The 23652-nt window shown below is 36.4% G+C and overlaps 1 protein-coding gene across 2 annotated transcripts in view; it reads left to right on the forward strand.

The window, feature by feature from the left end:
- DTWD2 (DTW domain containing 2) overlaps positions 1-23652 on the forward strand; it is a 97001-nt gene that overhangs the window by 58927 nt on the left and 14422 nt on the right. The window contains exons 2-4 of one of the 2 annotated variants that reach the window (XM_050716587.1): positions 188-377; positions 20880-20952; positions 21256-21305. In XM_050716587.1, coding sequence (XP_050572544.1) covers positions 188-377; positions 20880-20952; positions 21256-21305 — 313 coding nt within the window. The remainder of the gene's footprint in view (positions 1-187; positions 378-20879; positions 20953-21255; positions 21306-23652) is intronic. The other variant, XM_035568731.2, reaches the window with a different exon arrangement.

Consider the following 23652-nt stretch of genomic DNA (forward strand, 5'->3'; position numbering starts at 1 on the left):
AGCTGAGGAAGGACCAACACCTTTTTTTTGACGTGTTGGATAGAGGAATTGATATCTGAGTGATGGACCTTTCTTGGAAAGTTAAAATTTGTAGAAGATGAATTGAATTTAGTATTGTAATCTGGAAGTATGTATTTGTCATGGAAACCTTTAGTAATTACTGTCATTCTGTGTGTGTGCATTAAAGGTACCCTGAGTTAGCAACTGTGTGCAGAAATCCCAGTACTCTTATTTTGTATCCTGGAGCTGAAGCAACCAATTTGGAAGAAGTCACTTTGGGGTCTTCCAGTCCACCAGTTATGATAATCATTGATGGAACTTGGAGTCAAGCTAAAGATATATTTTACAAAAATTTACTCTTCCGGCTTCCCAAACAGGTAAGTTGTAATATGTAAATTAAAAATGTGTGTATAATAGATGCTTACTTTCTGATCAACTAGAAGGAAGTGCTAAGTGAAATAATGGATTTTTTTTTTCCTTTTCAAATGGAGCCAGCTGACAAGGAAATAACAAAGTATGAGTTTATTAGAAAGTTGTCTTTATAAATATTGCTCTTTTCATTTGTCATTTGATTTTTTTTGAATTAATGCATCCAACTTCAGTATATCATGTTTTGTTTGCAAAACTGAAAACCAGCTTATGTCAAAATCTTTTACCTGAGGTGTTAGACAATGTGCAGTGAAACATAAAATTTTTTGCTGCATTGCACTAATAGAGAAGGTGGAAGTAGAAATTTGTAGTCAGTTACGAAGAGACAGTCTTTTTCACACATTTAATCTCCACTGTATTTAAACCTTTATGACTTGTGGTAGATGTTCCTTAGAATTTAAGCAGAACAAATAATGGCCATGTGGGCTTGTTTGTTTGTATTTTAGGAACATCAACACCCACCCACTCTGCTGTCCTTTACTTGAACTGTCCATAAGACATAAGCTGTAGTTATACAATTATTGCAGCTCTTTCTGCCTTTATGAAAATACCTTAGATTACAATATAATGCTAATAACATTAATGGGTGTAGGTTCCTTTCACTGCATGGTATAACATCGCTATTCAGGGAATTTTTTAGAGGAGAACTGAGTGAGTCTTTGGCACAGGAATCTTGAATTTGAAGGTAAAACTTAAATCTTATCTAACTGAGTCGCTGTCACTGAGGAAGTTTTTTGGCTATTATTAGACTGAACTCAATTATTTATTTATGTTATATAAACACATCAGGCAGCACTTCATTATGCCCTACAATGGTCTCTCTGGTTAAATGTCTAAATTTAGAAATAAATCTTAGAATTTTACAAATAGATTTTCTATACAAAGCTCTCATTTTGCGTATTTGTAGTTTTGTGTCTGCGTTGTGCATCATTCATAACCAAGTGCTTCTAAATCTGGAAGTTTGAAAATTTTATTGGTGTGATTCTTTGTAAGTTTCTGAAAGGAAATGTAACTATTTTTTAAACGAGTTTCATCATATGCTTGTCAATGGAGCATGCTAAAACTGGTCAAACCTTTATATTTCTACTGTGGCTAGAACTTATCTGCAATACTGTAGGTTTAAATTTGTTTGAAAGTCAAACTGATGTCTGAAGTTCAACGCTGCCATTGCCTTAGGATTCCTGTTGTATTGGTTCTTACAGCAAGGTCCTTGATTTTGTTCCTCACCAGTTCCCTTACATTTGTAATGATACAGAAGTGGTGTGGTACAGCATGTCTCCTGGAGGGCTACATGGCCTCTGGCACTCTGTAAAAAAAAGACGCACAGCACCTTGAACTGTCAAATGCAGTGGGAACAGCCCTTTTGTAAGACTTGTGTAGGTCTATGTTCTAGTTTATAGCTTCCTTGCAATTTCTTGTTTATTATGCTCTTTTGAAACTTCTGTGGACTCCAAGCTTTTCATTGAATTCTCAAATGTGTGGGTGTTCTGAAGTATTTGTTTCCATCAGCTAGCTCCGTGTGGCTGTCCAAAATCACATGGAGGAGTGGTTTTGCTACAGATTAAAAGAAAAGACAGCATTTTCTCTTGGGTTATTGTAGATAGTATCATATCTGTGAGATATTTATCCCCATATATCACTATAATAGTGTGGCTTGGAGGGAAGCTTTTCAATGGTTATTAGAGTACTGCATGTTTGGTCATATAAACAAAGCTTTTATTTTTATTTTTTAAATATTTCCATGAGACTGGGATTATTTGTCCAGGTGTAATTGGTGACAAAATTTCTTTTTCATTCAGGGGTGTTATTGAAATTATATTGTGGAAAAAAAAGGTAAATACTGGCATTTTTAATAATGGAAAAAATTTCCTTCATTATTGGTTCACCCCTTTTGTCAGCAAAAAGCTGACTGTTACTTCTGGGGACAAACCAGAGGCAATATGCAAATTTATAAAAATCCAGGCCCTTGTTGACTATGATGTTAGAATAGTTTAAATGGAATACTGTTAGTCAACATGCTGCTAATTCAAAAAAAGAGCTACAACTGTAACTGCTTAAATGGTAAATAATTTGCTTTAAGGGATGAAATCTCTTTGATATCAAATCTGGGAGTTGCTTTTAAGCTCTTAGCAATCAAGTTATATTTTTGTAAATGAAATGGAAGAGTAGATTCTAGGTTTTAGTCCAATTGTTTTGGCTTTCAGAGGAAGATGGAATTTACAGCTAGGAACTTACGGGATTCATTTGAATGTATTTCAGTTTAACTGCAGTTTCATGAACAGATTTTATGGAATTTATTTCACTGCAATTCATTTCAAATTCTGCAGAACATTTGTCTTACACTGGCATACTTGATTGCCGATACATGACTTGCCTTTAAGTAAGAAAGTGTTACCATACATAATCTCTTTAGTTGGACCCTACCAAATTTGCCAAAAAGTCAAACATTCCTAATTCTGTAAACTGGCTATTCAAAATTCATAGTTATTAATTCCTGAGTTATGAAAAGCAGAAGAAAACGCTTTTCTTAGTCTATTCACTTGGAGAAGGGAGATAAAGGCAAAACTTTATCATTCTTCTTGTCTATTCCTTTTAAAACTTGCAAAAATAATTTTACCTTTATTAGTCAAAACCTAACTATTCCTGTGCTTTTACAACTTCTCTATTTATTTATTTATTTATTTATTTTCAGCTGGGAGAAATAGATTAATAACTGCAAATATAAGATCTGATGTTTTCAGCTGAATTCCAGTTCAGTTCAGAATTCCACACACACAAGAAATCTTTTCTATTAATTTGTATTCTGATTTGTGTCCTTACTTGAAAATTAATTTGGTGGAGTAGCTTAGGTGTTTTAGGTGGCCTTGGCTTCCACTCTTTTATATCCTTGCTGCTGATAGAACTTCTCTCAGTGGTTATATTTGAGGCAGGTAATCTCTGCAGGAGCTGGAACAAAAAGTGCATTACGTGTTTTCTAAAGTTATTTTTTTTTCCCCAATCCTTTTTAAAACTGATTTGAGTTCTTCTGTTTTGTGTCACTCAACTTTGTTTGAAGGGCTGAAATTCATGCCACTTTCTTCTGTTGAGCTGAAACCTAATCATTATTTTATTTTTTTCTGCTAGCTGTTGAAATGTTTTCCACAGATTTTTGAAAGAGCAGTTAGTTGAGTGACATTCAGGATAATTGCTCATTTACGCCACTTCACTACTAGCTTTGTCTGTCCAGAGTCAATACATTTGGCAGATCTGATCAGTAAGAACATTATGGTAAGAGAGGACTGTGTGTAGATTATCCATTTTGTCATCTCTCTCCTCTTCCTGGTATCTTCTTCATTTCTCTTTCATTATGTTGGTGAGAGTAGCTTCTGATTTTTTTCCTACTGGGCTTAGATTACTGCTATTTCTTAGTATTTCTAAGTACCCTTCTCTGAGGTCCATGACTGGAGGAGGTGGCTGATGATTGTTTTTAAGATTTTGCTCTTAGATGTTTTAAACTTTACTATTCCAGAACATTGCTGCTGTAGAACCTGTTTCTTATTCTGTATTCCTATCTTTTTTTTGGGGGGGTCTAATCAAGTGTTAACATGTAAGGTAAATTTAGTTTCTAAATGACTTCAAGAAATAAAAATATCTGAATATGAAAGAAATTGATGGTATTTATTTTTTCAGAAAAAAAGCTAATATTTTGCAGATTGTTATTCTGTACCTGATTTTATTTATTTATTTATTTATTTATTTTTGCAATGAAGTTCAGCTTATTTCACTTTATTCCTTCTTAGCACTTATTCCTCTGTGCTTCATTCTTGCACATTATTGTTCAGGAAAAGAAGTCATAAAGTGACCAACTAGCGAAGCATCATTTGATTGCAACAGCTAACTCTTCTGAATAATCAAGAGAATTAAGGGACATAAGGTGAAGTCACGTTTCTGTATGGGAAAGGTATTGGAAATAAAATATTTTCCAAATACTTCTCTTAAACAGCTTCATGCTGGAAATTTTTTTGCCATGTGTTAAGGTTCCATTTTGCCTGAGAACCATAGCTTTATTGAAATGAATATAAAAAATATAGTCAGTCATGCATAAGCCAGGAGAATTCATTGAGCACTACAAAACTGGAAGGGTTATAGCCAATCTAGTTTTTTGTGATAGTTGAAAAAGTTCTTTAAGCACAAAATTGGAATCTTCAACGCAGCAAAATTTGACAAATTCATAATGTAAACGAAGTGACATAAAAAGGATCAGTATTAATGTATAAAGCTGAAGTATTTGTTCTAAATTGCCAAACATACCATTGAGTAAATAAAACGTAGAAGGTCAATAAAAGTTCAGGATAAATTCTGCTCTTAATTAACCTTCTTTATTGCAGATTAATTTGTTTGATCATACTGATGTAACTAAAATATCATGCAGGTGCTTGTCAGGAACACCGGATAAGAAACATGTCTATGAAGAAAATCACCCTTCTGACATTTTAGTCATGCAAATTCTGTCTTGCCTATTTCTTATTGCAGCAAGTGCCTGAAAGTACAAAGGAAGTTATTAATCAGGTTCATACATCGTCACTATAGAAGAACTCATTGCTGAAAATAAGTTTCTTAAAATTCTTAAATTCTTTTATTTTGAAAAATCCCAGTGGTTTAACTTTTTTTTTCTTTCTTTTTTTTTTTTTTTCTGTCAGAAGTACATAATGGTTTGACAGCCTTTCGGGTGATCTGGTCTTATGGCAAGAATTGAAGAAAATAAGGGTGAAATTTTAAGGGTCATATAGGGTCATTATTTTCAGCAGAGGTCCATAGAAACCCTGAAAAGTAATAAGTCTCTAATACCTAGGCTTTGCTATACATTTGAAAATGTATTGTGTTCCTTTCAGACTCTTTCTGATGTTTTATAATTGACTTTAATTCTCCTTGTGGAACCACTTCTTCATGCTGTCCCTTTGTTCTTTCACACTGGGCCCCTTGCAGAAGTCTGCAGGACCATAAGGATTTCCGTGCTAGGTGACAATAGGTAGATAATAGTCAAATTTTGAAGATGATACACCCTGAAGCTCCAGTGTTTAATTACATTTTAAAATGGTTGGCAATTCAGGAGTCTTAAAATCAAAAATCCCTCTCCATTTTAATTGAGAGGGATGTTCTGCCAATGGTGCATATTTCCTCGAGCTAGTTTTGAAGCTATCAGTTTAAACTAGGCTGTTTTATGCATCAGTAGCAATTTTACGGCACCAGTGTGGTGTGACACAGCATGTGCTGTATAAGTGTGATTACAGTCCTGGTAAACACTTATTAGCTTAAGCCCATGCTGTTAACTACTAGCTGACTTGAATTTATCTATGTAAATGCTCATATGGTCTAACTGAAAGTCAAAGAAGTATGGGCTAAATACATCTGCAGTTTGGCATTCTACCTGTCTAAATTTTTTAGACCTCGTAAAAAATATAATAACCCTGTAACTGTTAAAAAGTTTGTTTTATTGAAAGAATGGACAGAAATTATTGATCACTAAAATACCAGTGATTCTTTTAAAATTCTGAAATCTTGCTTAATACAAAATGAAACTGAAAAAAAATTGAGGTAAGACATATAGAAAATGATTTAATAAAAATAAAGTAAGATATTATGCCAAGAAATTCATGGACAGGTAGCATTGACTACATAGCAGGAAACATTTTTTTTTTCTTTAAGACAGCTCTACTAAGTGGTGATAGAGTTGGATTTTGGTATGCAAAGCTGAAATAAGTATTTGCTGGATATGTTCATCGTTCTTGCTGTGGGTTAGTTTTGTACTTGTCCCTACACTGCTGTCTGGATACCTTTTTTATCTTAAACCAACAATAATATAGTATATTTTTCATTGAAGACTGGCAATTGCTTTTCAAGTTTGGAGTGATACTAATTATAGGATGGTAGGCAGAGATAGAGTACTGGGGTTTTATGTGCTTAGAATCAGTACTTTGTAAGAGTCCAGTTGGAATTAGTATTCACCTTCGTAAGCTTTCTCCTTTCATTCTGTGATTTTTGAGTAGTGTTTTTCCCAAAACTTTAATTTCATAAGAATTAATGATATTTAATAAGTGACAGTATTAAAAGATCCAGTTAAAACAGCCCATTACTGTACTTTAGATTCACTTTACTTTAGGTTCACTATAAGTTTAAAATTTATCTGCATCCTGCAGGAAATTAAAAAGTAATTGCTGTTTACAAATGAATCTGCTAGTACTGTAAGAGTTTGTTACACCAGAAAGACTAGGTATAGATTACATATACATGTGAATTTGCAGAATCTTCGCTTGCACATAACAGTTTTTGGTCTTTTGAAAATTATGTTTTGAACAAAAATTAATATAGGTAGGAGCAAAGGTAAATGTTGCAATGTTAATCTGGATCTGTAAAATGAAACGAATGTGAAAATGAACAAAAGCATGCAGTTACAAGGTAGCCCTGGAAGCTCAAGAACAGCCTTCAACATGCTCAGCATCCATTGCAGTGTGTAGCTGTTTAAGACTGCAAAAATGAACTGTCCCATTATCATTAGGGCAAATCACAGATGTCTTTCTGAGAAAGTTTTGAGGCTTTTTTTTTGAATGATGAAGCAGTGATACAAATGTTCATACTCAGTTCCTAGGGAAAAATATGAGAAGACAGCAGAAATATTTAAAAAGTTCATAGCAGATTTTCTGCATTGCTTGGATCACAGCCTTTAACAACTGCATTTGCAGCCTGTCTGAATTAGCATTCTGTGCTTCCTGTTTGAACTTTAAAGAAAGGAGTAGTCTGCTATCCCTACCCTTCTTTTTACTGGAATTCCATAGCAACTGCTGTTTTAAAGTGTTTAAATTCCTAGTGAAAATGAAGAACACAGTGACTCTTGAAGTATCAAGAATTAATACATATATTAAGATATTTTTGATACTGATGGATTGTTTGGTTGTTACTAAATATACCAGGGCTAAAATCAATATTTGGTCTGAAATATTTTATATGCTAGTTGATACTTGCTGTTATTCAGATCACATTCAGCTGCAAGAGTTTTAGTGACATTGTTAGAATTCTTTACTGAAAATACATCTCCCTGCAGGAAAAAAAAAAAAAAAATTGTTTTCCCATGCTGAATTGTGACCTAATTGGCTTAGATCTCTTTTGTCAAGTTTAAAGCTTGTATTTAATGGTTTGAGTGTTATTTTGTTTTTGCTTGTGCAGTTCTGATAGTACAGTATTAAGTCAGAACTTGTGCTGTAATGGCAATAGCCATCTATCAGGCATGTAGTAGTGAAGGTACCAGTTGTACATGGAGCAGTGCGAAGTATATACTTAAGCACTGTTTCCATAAGTGTGTGTTTTGTGCTATTTTGTGCTGAAAGGATCTAGAGGTACTTGTGCAAACCAACATAACCTCTGAATAGTTAAAATTAGCAGTCAGGTGGTAAAAGAACATACTAACACTGTCTGTAAGCAAACACCAGCAGTCTGACTGCTTAAATTTTATTCACTCTGTGACTATGTTCTGTGTTTTTTCTGTCTCATTGAACTAGATGCTTGGGGCCAACTCTGCAGGATTTGCTGTCTTTTGCCAATTTTTGTAGTTTAGTTTTTTTCTTAATTAGAGAAATAGGGCTGGGCCTTTGTAATTGCTAACTCTTGTTCTGACCACATGGGTTCCTCCTATATTCAAACTGTGATAGTTTGCCTTAAATTCAATTACATGAATATACACACTGGCTTTTAATAGCCTCTATTTTGATGAATTTTGTGAAAGATCAAGACAAAAACTAGAATCGGGTGAACAGAAAGACTGTCAAGCATGTGCATTATAATTCATGTTTAAATATTCTGTGAGTGATTCTCTATCTGACTGTGTGATTTTTGTTTCATGTTTTGAAACTTTGGGTTTATAATGCAATTTTGCAAGATCAAAATGAGTAGAATGATTAGATTTGGAACTTTGGAAGTTTTTTATTCCAGAGAGTGGGGTAGATATTATCTAAACAAGGTATTAAAGGAAAAGTGGACATGATTTCTACCAGAGTTATCTGTAAACCCAAGCAAGAGGAGCTAGAAGCCTTGGCTTAGCCCCAGAGCTATGTATGGCGTAAGTGAAACCTGGTGGGAAGAGTCCTGTGGCTGGCGTGTTATGATGGAGGGTTATAGGCTCTTCAGAAGGGACGGGCAGGGCAGACGAGGTGGGGAGGTACTGCTGCTTGAAATTCAGGGCCTGTGATGTATGGTACTCGCAGTTGATGATAACATGGTTGAGAGCATCAGGGTAAGGATTAAGGGAAGAGCAAATAAAGGGAATGTTGTGGGAGTCTACCGTAGGCCACCCAGCCAGGATGATGACACTGATAAATCATTCTTTAAGGCACTCAGAGATACCTATAGATCAGCCAACCTAGTCCTTTTGAGTCACTTCAACTTGCCAAACATGAACTGGGAATACCACACAGCTGATACAAGCAGGTCCTGGAGATTCTTAAAATGCCTTGATAATAACTTCTTGGTACAGGTGCTAAGGGAGCCAACTAGGAAAGGTGCCCTCCTAGATCTGTTGCTTGTTAACAGAGAGGGCCTCATGGGTGTTGTGGCAATTGGCGGCCGTCTTGGCCATAGTGACCATGAAGCAGTTGAGTTTAAATTCTTTGTTAATAGGAGGAAAACTGCCACCAAAACTTCAGCCTATTACTATCTAATTTATATATAATAATATATATATAATATAATATATATAATATTAATATATAATAACATATTGAATGATTTTAAAGTTACTGTAGGATATTCTAATAAATTTCATTTTTTTGACAACGTTTTTTCTTTTTGAAAAGAAGGTTTGAAGAAATACAAGTTCAGCTCTTCCAGAAAATCCCAGAGGAAATATACTTATGGCTATAACATACTTAACTTTATCATTATTATTTTAATTTATGTCTTATTGTCTGATTTTTTTTTAAATAAAAAATAATGAGCTCGGAAAAACTTTACAGCAGGAACTTATAAGACACATTGCTTAAGGTGACTTTTATAGTTTATAATATGATTACAGTAATTATGTCGTGTACTCTATGAGCTGACACCCTTTAGAGAAGCACACTATCCCAGGATGTTTTGCATAGCCACAACCGAGGAAGAGACCACAAGCATTAGAATATGCACTACAGGCTTTCTTGCAACAGCTGTTGTGCTTTGCAAAGGTGGTACAGAAAAAGTATTGCATTAACTTGGACCGGTGGATGCAATTATTTCAGAGGGAAGAATGAGCTGGTTTGCACAGCAGGCATCCTTGGCACAGTTAGGCTGCTAGTATACTGTATGAAGCAATCACAGAGCACTGTGGGTGAAGCTGCTTCCATTTATGAGGAGATAAGCATAGCATAGTGCGAACAGATGGCTAAAAAACACATTTGACCTTCTACTACTTCATCACCAAAAAAAGGCTGAAAAAAAATAACCTAGGGACAAGCACACATGTAAAAATATGGGCAAGCTATCCCTAGTAATTACTGTTTTATTCAATGTAGGTGATAAGTGAATCAGTTTTATTTATGTTTTAGTGTGTCTGCGACACTGTTGTAAATCTAAGCATCTGTTAGCAAGTACCTAAATGGATTAATTCTGTCATCTTGTTTCTCTGTTTTTTTAAAGAGCCAATGAACAACTCTATGGAGTAATTAGGTTTATACTTGCAGAAAGAAAGAAATATTCACTTCTTAAAAATGTTGAACTTTGAAAGTGCTGCACAGTTGAGTTTGAGAATTGGGGTGGGGGAGGAATTCATATACTGGTGTTAGGGTTTCAAATAATAATTTACACTGTATGTACAATAATGTATGAAAACTATAGGTCTTTTCATGTAATTTTTAAGCTGACATCTATCTAGCCAACAGTCCAGAGAAATGTTATTTCAGACAATCAGGAAAGGGGTATAAGGTGCATTTCACTTTTAATTATTTTGCATTTTCTTCTTGTATGTTTACACATAAGATTTATGCCTAATCATCTGTAATTCCTTGACATTTTGTAGTCACGCAATACTTTTTTTAACACCTCAGAAGAGCACAGTACGTTTTTATGAAGTTTGAGTTTTCTACTTATAATGTTGCCATTTGCATAGGTTGTGTGACTTTTTGCTCCTGGTCTTATTCACCTGGTGTGCCTGCTTCTGCTCGAGTAGGCATGGTTTGAGGCTAGGGGTAACTTCACATTCCCTTTCCCTCTATGATTCTTTGTTGTTGTACTCCTCTGCTAGTTAATGGGCATAATGCCAGCAGCATAATGCCAACAAATCATCCTGTCTATTTGTGCATTTATCACGGGATTGCTGTTATTGAAATATTCAACACCTCATTTTCTTTTTCTATCAGCCTCTAGCAGGTTTTGACAAATCTTTGTTTTGCTTATACTTCAGTTCTCATGTAAAAATTGGTATCATCAGCTAATATCTGGTGTCTTGCAGTAAATTTTTAACTCTTAAGTTTTACTGTTCAATTTCAGCTTGCAATGTATGCTGTAGTCAGCTTGATAGGTGGTTGAGATTTGTGAGCATATGTTTATACTGTTCCAAGCACTAGTTCTCACATGAGTTGATATTTTGATACTTCAGATGAGATTATGCCTGTGATCTCTATTGCTGTCCCTCTCTCTCTGTCACCACCCTTCATCACTGACAGACTGACTATTTCTGTGAGTTAGCTTTCAGATCAGGGAATCACTGTTAAATCAGGCACATTGTAACTAGTAATTTAACAATTGTAAATTATTTGTTTATTTCTCCTCTTGGAAAAGAAGTGAGTTTGAAGCTTATGGCAGAAGCACCCAGAAATGATGATCATGTGTAAATACCATGGTTATTATTCAGAGGCTTTGACAAACACTGTCTACAGTAATTTTTGTGCATATTTATAGATTTTCAATACTAGTTTTTTATCATGTAGAGTTTTTCAGAGCAGTTATTTGTGGTAATTCCTAGAGAAGAACAACATATAATAGTTAGAAGTTATTTCAACTGGCACAAAGTAGACTATCTCTGGCTGTTTTTTAATGTGGGCCATATCGTTAAAGATTTAATTATATTGATCTAAACACCTAGCAATATTTGGCACATGCCTAAAATATCTTTATCAGAAAAGATGCTAATCTTCTGTGTTGTATGCATCATGATGTATGTACAAGGATGTGCAGCCCCTTCTAAGAGGCAGTCATTCTGACTGATGCTTTAAGCTTCCAGGGCACTTTTGATGCAAAGGAAGTTCTCAAAATGAAGATAGTTTATTCCAGAAAAATCTTTTGGTCACAAAATTTATGTGCAGCTCTAGAACGATCAATATTCTGAGCTGTTAAAATTTGTTAAAGTTGACAGCTTATTGTCTTTACTTTTTTTCCTTGAGGTATTTTCCAAATAGCAATACTCACTTCTCTTCTGCAAATTCACTAATTTATTTGGAGCTTCCATCTTGCTTCTTTCTGTTTCATTGTTCTTAAATATATTTGATACAACAACAGAAAACAGCCAATGGCTTGCTCTTATGTCTCCTGTCTGTACAGCTATATCTGATTTTTTCTTAATTGGGCTTTCTTTTTGTTTTATCTTTCCAGTGGTCTTATGTGTTACTTGGTATGAGAAAGTTATGCAAATCTTCTTTTTGGCCTCACCACATAAACGTTCACAAGATCAAAATCTTTTACAGAAAACTATTACGTTGTATTGTTTTGGAATTTGTCATGTAAGTTGCTGGTATTGATAAAAGGCACTTCACAGCCATTTTGGAAGAGTGGTTTTGCAGGATTAGTTATGAATCAAGGGGACAACTAGATGTGATTTATTTTTAAAAGTAAAATTAATATGATCAGCCCTCTGATCATCTGTGTGGCCCTCCTCTGGACTCATTCTGGTATTTCCATGTCCTTGTGATGGGGTCACAGAGCTGAACACAGCACTCCAGAGCAGACTCCACTCACAAGAGCAGAGCAGAGGGAGAGCCTTCCTTGCCCTGCTGACCACGTTTCTTTTGATGCAGCCCAGGATAAAGGATACTTCCTTTGAATCATGTACATGTTAACTACAGATGGATTGACATGGATTTATTTTTAGATAACTATTTTATATCTAAATAGAAGTTCCTTCATATTGTCATTATTTAATTATGCTATCTAAATAACTGGTAAAATCCAGACCATTGGATTTTCTTACAAGGCTGAAGGGGAATCACCCATCACAGGTTGTAGTAACCGTAGAGCCATGCATGCTTCATCTTTTGCAAAATTATTAGAACTAAGGAGTTCTGATAATTTTCTGATTAGGTGGGAGGCAGCGGTTCTTACAAATACTATGGGAAATGCTATGTAGTCATACTTTCTAATGCAAAGGGAAATTGTGAAATGCTTGATGATCTACATACAGACCCTGCAGAATTGCTCTTGTTCTTTGGTGGTGCATTCCATTGCTAAATTAAGGAGGGGAGACAAATCTTTAAAGTAGCCATTAAAAGTGAGCTGGAGCCATGGTATTAGCTAATGTCTTTAAAGAAAGTTTTGAGAAAGCCACAGCTGCCGGAAGCAGAAGCCTGCTTTGCTGTTTCACTGTGACTGAATGCACACAAACTTACACTATTTGTAGGATTACTTAGTTTTCCAGGTTTGAACAATGTGTTGCTACACCAGGGTCATGTATCGTTTCCACAGACCTAATTACCTAATTTCCCTAGGCCTGATTTTCCTCTTTTTCTGTAGTCCCGGAATTTCAACATGTTGATATTATGTCTTTTTTTTTTTTTTTTTTTTTTTTTACTGGGTTTGTTTTGGGCAAAACCAAGGTTACTGACTGGGAAGTAATTTCAATCAATTTAGTTTATTTTCAGTTAACAAACTTCTGATTATTGATTCTACTATTACAAAAAGTCAAAGACTCAGGGAAGTCTCCCCCTGCTTGTTCTCCAGTCCCCTCACTGCACACTCCACTCGTCCCCTTCAGAGAGGAGCTGGGCAGTGCTGGGGTCAGTGCATGGTGACTGCTGCACTGAATCACAGAATCACAGAGTTACAGAATCACAGAATCGTCTAGGTTGGAAGAGACCTCCAAGATCACCTAGTCCAACCTCTGACCTAACACTAACAAGTCCTCCACTAAACCATATCACTAAGTTCAACATCTAAATGTCTCTGGTGACTCAGAGAGACTCTGGTCTCTCTTGGTGACTCAACCACTTCCCTGGGCAGCCCATTCCAATGCCTAACAACCCTTTCAGTAAAGAAGTTCTTCCTAATATCCAACCTAAACCTCCCCTGGCGCACCTTTAGCCCATTCCCCCTCGTCCTGTCACCAGGCACGTGGGAGAACAGACCAACCCCCACCTCACTACAGCCTCCTTTAAGGTAACTGTAGAGAGCGATAAGGTCGCCCCTGAGCCTCCTCTTCTCCAGGCTGAACAATCCCAGCTCCCTCAGCCGCTCCTCGTAAGACTTGTTCTCCAGACCCCTCACCAGCTTGGTCGCCCTTCTCTGGACTCTCGCGAGCACCTCGATGTCTTTCCTGTAGCGAGGGGCCCAAAACTGAACACAGTACTCAAGGTGCGGCCTCACCAGAGCCGAGTACAGGGGGACAATCACTTCCCTAGACCTGCTGGCCACACTGCTTCTTATACAGGCCAGGATGCAAGAGACTGATAGCAGTCCTCTCTCTTCATTCAGCTTCAGCGTGGTCTTTTTTTTCTGTCTCCTCTCTCCTCTCTCCTCCTACTGTCCTTTTTGTCCTTTTTTCCCCTCCTTTTACTACCCTTTGTTAAACATGTTATTGTGCTACAACATCCTTTGCTTTGTTCACAGATGCTGCATGGTTGCCTGATGGGCACAATGGTAGGTCCCCTGCAGATCCAGCTGGAACAGCTGTGTATGGCACAGCTTTTTAAGCATCATCAAAGCTTAAATAGATGTGCTATCAGTTCTACTCTCCATACAGGCAGTGGGAATGTACATGGTAGCAGTGTGCAATCCATCCAGTGAAGCTTCCCTCCTTGCTCCTGTAGAACTCCAAAACCCGAAAGCATCACAGTGGTTTTATTGACTGTATGCATTCTGATCTCCACCCCTTGTTAATGTGGACCATGATACAGTATTTAACATTTCAACAACACCCCTTTTATTTACAAAACCTGCATTCAAAACATTATAGCTACTTGAATATTCATCAAACACAGTTTCCACACTGTGACCCTCGAGGGTGTTTGAATGGGGTTCCCTCCTTTGTGGGAACAGCAGGATCGATCCATTGCTCCATGTATCCCTCCATCAGCTGACCCCAAATGCTTGTTTTCCTACAGAGGACAGCATTTATAAATGTCAAAAGCCCCAGGACTCTGCTTTCTGGCACCGTCAGTGGTATCCCACCAGCTCTGGTTTCCCAGCATCTCCATAGCCATTACAGAGGCCTCTCTCTGGGGCAATAGCTGTGGACCTCCCTCATTCCTGTAATTTCGCTCTGAGAGAAGAACTGTTGAGTGATCATGCCCCAGCAGACTGATGTAACTGGATTAGTCTGTATGGGCTCAGTTAATTTACTATTAATACTTACTAATTAATTATTACTTACTAATTAATTAATATTTACTACTGTTAATTTACTATTAGGCTCCTCTGTTTTCATGTCGGGGTGTCCTGTTCCTGCTCTCTGACAGCTCCCACCTCCGCAGCCCAGGCAGCTCTGAGCACAGGTTCCCACAGAGCTCCAGCACTGCTTGCTGCTGATTCCAGTTTGCACTGAGCACTCACTAGCTGCCCGTGTTACACCAGCAAAGTCTGTTGGTTGGACTCCTCAGTTCTGCTTAGTGGTCCTGGTCTGCCTCTAGTGCTGGTCCAGGCCACCATGGGATGGGCTTGAAGGAAGACCTGGCTATTGTGGAAGTGTCTGCAACCAGCTGTATCTGGCACAGGTACACCTTCTCCCACCAAGGTCTGCCCTCCAGCTACGAAAACCCTGACAATCAATGTCCAGTTGACATTGGCAAATGCACAGGTTCTAGGTCTGAATCTCTGTGCTGTGACTCACCGTCTAGGGACTCCCAGATGGACTTAGAAACGTGCAGGGAGCATGCAAGGGTATTCTTCTTTTCCATAAGAGAAATGGGAAGGTGTCTTCCTGACTTCAAGACACTGCTCCAGGCATCCAGGGCAGTAATGGCTGTGAGAAGACAAGTGTAATAGGTGGCAAGCTGTGGAGCATGAGGTTTTCTCTTTGAAATAGGGTGTTCTAAGTCATCAGTGTTGGCTGCACAAAACAGACAGCAGGTTTCTCTCAAAGAGGGCCAGGTTTTTAGGTCCAAAGAAGATGAGTTTAGGGAGCCCCTGTTGCTGAAGATGCTGTTTTGCTGAAGCACTTTCCGCTCATTTAAACAACAACAAAGCAAGGTTTTTATGATGTGTTTCAAGGAGCGATGGGCTGTTAGCTCAAGCATCTTAGCCAAATTCTTCCACTGTAATTAAACATTTTCTAAAACTCAGTTTCCCTCATTTTCCAACTGAATTAAGTGTTCATTGTTACACAACTTTATGGTCTTGAAATGAACTGTATAATGAACTAGGAAAGACGGTGACCTACTGGTAGGTGAGGTAAATGCTACCATATGCTTTCTTTTTTAATTATTGTTTTTTTCCTGCCAGTTACTCATATTTATACGAGGTCTTAGGAATCCTGTGATAAAAGGTACTTTGCAAATGTGTAGTCTTAAAACTCTTAAAACTTTCAAGAAGCTCCACATTTACAGGCAAATGATGGTTCAGGGACTTCAGGGAAGTTTGTTTAGGAACTTGTTTGGGGCAGTAAGCCCAAAAGTTTCAAGGTATCACACAAATATTCATACTTGGCACTGCCTGTATAAAAGTATAATTCCTGCTGAGTTTATTTAATCCCTTCTGCTTGGCCTTTGTGCAAAATTCTTACTTCATGCACAGGATAGGCACAGTCCACTAAATGTGCTTCAGTTCCAAACAATATGGTCAGCTTGTTAAGAATGCTTACTGATAATCTAAACTACCCTAGTACTCAAAAAAAAAATCTTCAAAATACTTCATCTTCTTTAATAGAAAGGAAAGTTTTGCCAAAGGTGTTACTAATGACAGAAAGTTATGATCTTTGACCTCGTAAACTGGTTAGTTAAAGCCATTGCTGCCACTTTACAGTCGGTGTGTTGCATTCTAAAGAGGCCCTAAAAGTTTGAAGGAGTGAACCTTGAACTGCAGTCAACGAAAGAGAATTTTAACAATGTATGGGGCTGGAGGAACTCTTTCTTTTTCTTAGCTTTTGAGAAACATGGCCCAAAATGTGTTTTACAATTCGGAAAACAGTGTGATGAAGTATTTATGAAGCACTTGTGCATTTCTGTTTCTTCCACATATTTGCTAACCATCTTGTAATGTGCTTGGACAGTTATGAACACAGACTGCTACTTAAGTTTCTAGAGTTTTGATCTTTCACCAAAGCCAGTCACATAAACATCTCCTGTAAGAATGTATTGGCAATTTACCCTGTTACTCACATCAAAACTTCATGCATGTGTGAACAGCACTTACTAGATGAACTTCACCATTTCTGTGCTGCCTCTGCTGAGTGAGCATGGGCTCACAAATACTTCAGAGAGCCTGAGAGTATGTCTTATCAAACAGCTTGCTTGAAGTGCTCTCATTGTAGGGACTCTTCTGAAGAACGCTCTCTTCTGTAAGTCAGAGAAATCATGCTCAGATGATTGGCAGAACCTCACTCACTGTTGTGCTGCGTCAGCAGTAAGAAAGGGTGGCGCTGCACTAATAGTGGGAAAGCAAGGTGAGGGATCTTTGTTCAAACAAGCTGACACAAAAGAGTTACTAATTTCAAACAAACAAACAATAAAATAAAATAAAATACAATAATTCTTCTAGGTATCCATCTTTTTCAGCTCTGGTGTTGAGATAGTTGCCACTGGACTTGCTTGCTTGGAGAAGCCTATAGGAAAGAAAGGAGAGATAAATGATATACAGAAAATGATAAAAAGCTATCGTGTTTAATGTAGAGTGTATGGCAGGTAGAAGAAAAAGCAAAAGTGTCAACAGGTGTAAGACATAGAAATGTAGTTGTCAGGGACTTTGGACAGCCCTTCAAGTTGCAGCAATGCTGTAATTATCAAAGCAAAATTGGCAGCATATGCAGTTGAGCAGAAGTTGAACTTCATTCTGTTACTTTCCAGTAATGATGGGTAAAGCGTTGAAAGAGTTGATAGATGAACTATAATGGCTACAGATGTGTGAGTAGATGTATTGATGCACTTTTTAAAATGCAGTGTTGTTAGTAGTCTGGTCTGTTGTTATGTTTAGATAATAAAGTTTTATTTGTGGATCTCCTGTTTTCAAGCCTAGAGGATTAAATAAGGGGTAGCAGTCTGTTACTGAAAGAATGTCCAAAGAGCAGGAGAATTTCTGTGCCTGGGCTAGCAGCTGTTCTGAAATGTAATCTGCCATGTAGATAAACCCCTCCCAGAGGAGGTTATCAACTACCTCCTAATACAGTTAGTGCTCACAGACATGGGTGTAATACAGATTAAGATGTATAGGCAATTGTCTGAACACCTTGAGAGAGGATTATGTGTAATGTAAAAATTTAAGTGTAAGAAAATCCATTCACATGCATACAGAAAACATACAGAATTAGAGTAAAAGACAGCAAGAATCATTATCGTCATCTGTCTGCACCTTAGTTTATTCCTTTTCTGATGTTCACTTTCTAGATTATTTTTATAAAGTGACCTATTCAGTTTGCTCAGGACATACAGAGAAAAAAAAAAAAAAAAGCTCTTTCATCCTCAACAGCTATGGGACTTGGCAAGTGAATGTATGAGAACCAATTGAAAAACAATGCCAGGTAGTAAATACATTTTATTACAGTCTGTTTGTGTCCTTTATCTTTCTGTTTTCCTATCTCTGTTTTGGTTTGTCGCCATTTTCAGTTTGCATGAGAAAGAGATTAAATAGAAAATTTTGCCATAGAACCTAAGAAAATGGTCTATGCCCAGTTTAATTATGCAAGGAAAAGGGTTAAGGTGGTAAATAAGAGGTGCAGGTGGGCAGGAGGCTGATCAGAACCCGAGGCAATGGAGGCCAGTCAACAACAGGTTCATGAGTGCTGACTCCTTGGTGGTTTGGTTTTGGTTTTAGTCGGGTTTGGTTCTTTTACCTGTAAATGTGCTTTTAGGGGGGAGGGAAGGTGTAATATTTGTGTGGAGTCTGTGTATTTGTAGCTCTGATGCTCTGTATTTCTGTATATCCATTTATACAGAGGGTTATGCATTCAGTCGTGCATCCTACTACTAATGGGAGAAAATACCTTGTTTCCACTGACTTGTTCTATAAACATTTTTGCTTAAATCTGTGTGATTTTACTAATAATCTCATAGAAGACAGTCACTTGTATCTGGAAACTTGGATAATACATTTTTGTTTCTGATTTATGTTGGTGTTTTTGAAATGTTTAATTTTTGAAGTTGCAAGAAAACTTGTTTTCATTAAATAAGCAGATTGCATCTTCCTACTGAATGATGACTTCAATGATAAAGAAAAAATAGTTAAAATATGCTATATATTCTGAAATGTTTGAGCGTGTTTAGGTTTTAGCTGCTATCTCATTTCAACTGAAACATTCAAGAAATATTTTTGGACTCTAAAGAACAACGTGTTTTATGCTAGGACTGGCTGAAACTGACGTTTGAGAGACTGACATCAGTGGGTGAGAACTGAGAATTACCTTGGGTCAAGCTTCTTTTCATTCATGTAGTGATATGATGCTGAGCAATCACCAGGAGTCTGTCCTTCTGACATTTAGGTTAATTTGAATTACATTTGTCCACTTTGACATTCTTCTGTTCATAAGCATGCATTTATTGCCTCAATACAGTGACATTTCCTTTGTGACTGAAAGATCTCAGTTAATTTGTCAGATGTCTGTAGGCTATGCTATTTTCGTTCTTGAATTGTGGGTAGAAACTTTGCTTTTAAATTATTTCTTTGCACTTTCATAATTACTGTTAAACCTTTGCTTCTATTTCATATCTAGAACTGAATAGTATTGCTGCTAGAAAAATTCTGAAGCAGTTGCCAGTTTTGTATGATTGTGCACATACTGAAGTTCTTGTGGTATATGAACACTTTGTAAAAAGTAAGCTAGAAATACTTTTCATTTTGATTGAGCTTGCTTTCAAAAAGAAAACTATCTAATTAATTGAAAGATTTTTTTTTTCTTTTAATCTTTCTTGCTCCCTTCTGTCCCCACCAAAGTTCGCAGGAGCTCCTTCCACTGCTTTTTCTTCCTTAAAACGAAGGTCTTACTACTATTTAACACATTATAAGTAAAAAGAAACCAGAGAAAGCAAAAGTAATTAGTAGGTTCCAAAGAACAAAGTCATGGTGTTGATGCTACGTTATGACACTGAGCTATTTAATTTGCCTTTTCAATTTTCTGATATTTGCAGGTAATTAAAGTTAAATGGCTGTGACAATACGCGTAATTAAATTTGCTTTCTACATTTCACGACCCCATTCTCTAGATCTGTACTCTGCTCACTGACTGAATTTACTTGCAGCACTTTCCTGTTGTATTAATTATTAAAAGAATAGTGCTGCATGAAATATTGATCTGTTGCCTGACATTCGTTTTGGAAACGTAAGCAAAGCAAGAGAGATATTACCAAAAATAACTTCTGGATCTTTCCTTTCCCGAAATACAAAACCACAATGAATGGAAATGAACTAAGAATGCATAGGCATTTTATGAAGTGCCAAGCATGCCCCGTAAAACTCACATTTAAATATAATTACTTTTACATAACATAATGTCACTATTAAATTATATCATTCCTTAGGTATAGGTAAAAACATACAGTTTCAGAAGCTGAGACCAAGGCCAGATGGTACTTCAATTATCTGTAGACAGAATTTCGTCTAAATATCACTAGGTCAGTCCTATCCTCTGTTTTGTCTTAGCTGTGAGACTTTTCCTTTCATTACAATTTCACTATGTTAGATGTTAATTTTATGTTAGCCATTTGGGTTAACCTAATGATACATTCTCTTACAAGAATTTGATCCGTTGGATTAGAGCTTTAGCCTGTCTGCGCTAGAATTTTATTTCAGTTATGTATGTTAACTGAAGACCATACTATTTTGCTTTCTTTAAGAATATGGGCTTCTTTATGATTTTTTAAATGTTTGTAAAATATTCATGCTTGTAAATATTCATTAAAGAATCACAGCGAAAATAGTGAAGGGAACCCTGATTTCTTTTATCCCCATATGTAAGAAAGAATGGCATAATTAGGTTGCTTTTTTCTCATTGCCTCTCCCATAGCTTCTTAAAAAATCGCACACATACACAAATGAAGAAGGAAAATACTCTTTCTTTTCTCATTTCAGAGCAGCACTTACTGTTTCCCATTTGCCTCCAGATTCTCCATCTGCCTTCTAAGTGCTTTACAACATTGGCTACAGCTAGAGAACTTGGAGCTCAGAAAAAAAAAGGTGACTTGCCTAAATTGTCACTATGGTTTAGTGAGCATTTCATGACATCTAGACCAATGTCTTGTCTTTCTGAGCAGGATTCATGTGTACAGACGGAGGCTGACACTTATCTGTCACTGTTAGCAGCCTGTGGTTCTGATATCTTAGAAAGTCCTGTTCTAGATAACTTCCACCCATTAAAATTTTTAAGTAATTTGGTAGTTCCTGTTCCTCTTGTAGTAAGTTAGAAACTTTGTGCAGAACAGTGATATTAAAGAGAATACTTTCTTTTTTACATACCTCCTGCTTACATGTCATTTTTAGAAAGTAGGCCAGAACATCTTGTCTGCTTCTATGAAAAAGGAATCCTTCAGGTAAGCATAGTTTTTTTTTTTTTTCTTTTTTTTTTGGTGTGGACACTTAGTTCTTACTGTACATTTTCCACGCATGGTGCAAGTGATGACAGACATTTTGGGAAATTGTTTGAAACATGAGGATTCTGTGATTTTACCCTTTCCATATTGTATGCAATGGTAAGGCCTCAAAATATGCAGATGGGCATAAGCAGCTCTTGAAACAGCTTTAAAAAACATTGTTTATTTTGCTGGTACTTCTAAACTACTAAAATTTGCAGGTGTCTCGACTACCTTATTTGAGAATCTAAAGAGGAAGCAATTTTATTTGATTTTTCCAATATGTGACAAGTACTAAACTGTTGGATTCTCCTGGCTCCTCTGAGAATTTGCTCAAAATTTGAGTTGTTATGAAAACTCTAATGACAGGTAAAGAACACTTCAGAAATGATTGGATAGGCCAGAACGACCTGTTGTAAATAGTTTTATAAAGCAAATGAGATGTTAAGGAGGCCAGTAGCAGGTCTTGTGTATTTTTATGTAGCTCTTTGATTTTGTAGTGAATTAAAGAGAGAATTATTCAGGGTAAGGAATTTGTTGGTAGTTGTTGGACTTTCTCAAAGCAATCTGCATATGTGGTACTAAATATTTTGAATTACCTTTTTTTGTTCAAGAAAATTATGTTTTAAAAATTGAATATTACAGAATTCATACAGAATACTATGTAAAGATGATAAATATGGATATATGGATTAAATTACAGATATATTTTAAAAAGAGATATCTATTTTGGTTGCTATTTTTTAACTTTTAAAAGTATATAGAAGGTATTTTAACTATTTAATGAATGGAACTTTTTTGTTCAAGTATCAAATGCTACAGTCTTTACACAAACTTTTCTACAAAGTAGAAATCATGCTACATGGGAAACTTGGCTTTTGCAGATAAATTATGCCATCTGTAAGGGTTTATTTTTGTTTGTTTGTTTACAACTTTTTTTTTTTATTCTGTTCATCACAATTCCTGGAGGTCTTCAAGAAATATGTAGATGTAGAACTTAGTGGCGTGGCTTAGTGGTGGACTTGTCAGTACTAGGTTAAAGGTTGGATTAGATGATCTTATAGGTCTTTTCCAGCCTGAATGAATGTGTGTTCTGTGATTCTATGATTTACCTTATTTTTTAAAAATGTGGAATATGTGATGTTATCTTTTAAGGTCATAAGAGCTTTGGATTTATTCTGATTTCTTTTTAAAGGCAGTCTTTTCTTTGTGAATTCATTGCTTCCTTGCCCATGTCTTGGAAAGACCTGCTCAGGAAAGACTTCCTATTGAACAAATTTGCCTGAAGTGTTACAGGAGCACTCTAAAAACCTTCAATTTTGCAGGGATGGTGTGGAGAAAGGCAATGAGTACACTTGTGATTTTTTTTTTTTTGCCACATTTCTTTTTTTTTTTTTCATTCAAAATTTTCTGTAGTTATGTAGTGTAAGAATCTCTGTCTGTGAAGAGCACATTCCTTTTGCAGTTTAATTTCTGCCAGTCAAATATAAAAGTGAAAGCAAGGCACACAGTAAAGAAATATTCTGTACAATCTTAATTATCTCCATCAAAAAGATATTTAAAAAGAAAGGTCAGAATATTGCAAAACACTGAAAAACATTTTTTTTGAGAATGTACATATAAGATTCTCAAATATTTTGATTAATATCAAATTACAGCACATTTATTTTCTTTCAGACTTCTGTGTACAGTAACAGGAAAGAGATATAATGAAATCCAGAGATGCTGGTTTTAAAAGAGGTGTCATTGGACATAGTCAAGGAACAAAGAGACATCTTGTAGGATTATATTCAGATGATGAGCATTAGGTCACTCAATGAGTAGCTCTAGTGATTTTTTTTTTGACCATTTATCTTTTGTGTACAGTGCCCCACCGGACTAACATTTTGATTCTTAAATTGTTTGGGTTGCAGAAGCAAAGTAAAAGCATTCTTGAAAGTGCCTAGAAATATAATGCATTTTCCTATGTTAGCCACATATTTAATGACCTTGGAAAGAAATTCAGGTACTTTTTATAAGGGTGTAAGAAGGTTTCTGTTTTTGACCTGTGAAAGACTGAATGAGAATTGCAATTCTGCATTTGGGTTCTTGAGCACAGGAAGAAAGGAGAATGGGTTGACAGAAAGTTTTGCAGCCATATTGTTCTGTTCAGCAGAAGCAGTTCTGCTTCTCTACGAAAGAGAGGATATTACGTGTTTACCTGTCACAGCAGCAGTGAGATATCCCAAGGCTTGTTGTAGTAATAACGTGTAACCTAAAGTTATAAATTGCCTGAGAGGAAAGTTACCCAAGGAGAGTGGTTTTGGGG

This window comes from Cygnus atratus, chromosome Z (assembly GCF_013377495.2).
Source record: "Cygnus atratus isolate AKBS03 ecotype Queensland, Australia chromosome Z, CAtr_DNAZoo_HiC_assembly, whole genome shotgun sequence".
Lineage (NCBI taxonomy): Eukaryota > Metazoa > Chordata > Aves > Anseriformes > Anatidae > Cygnus > Cygnus atratus.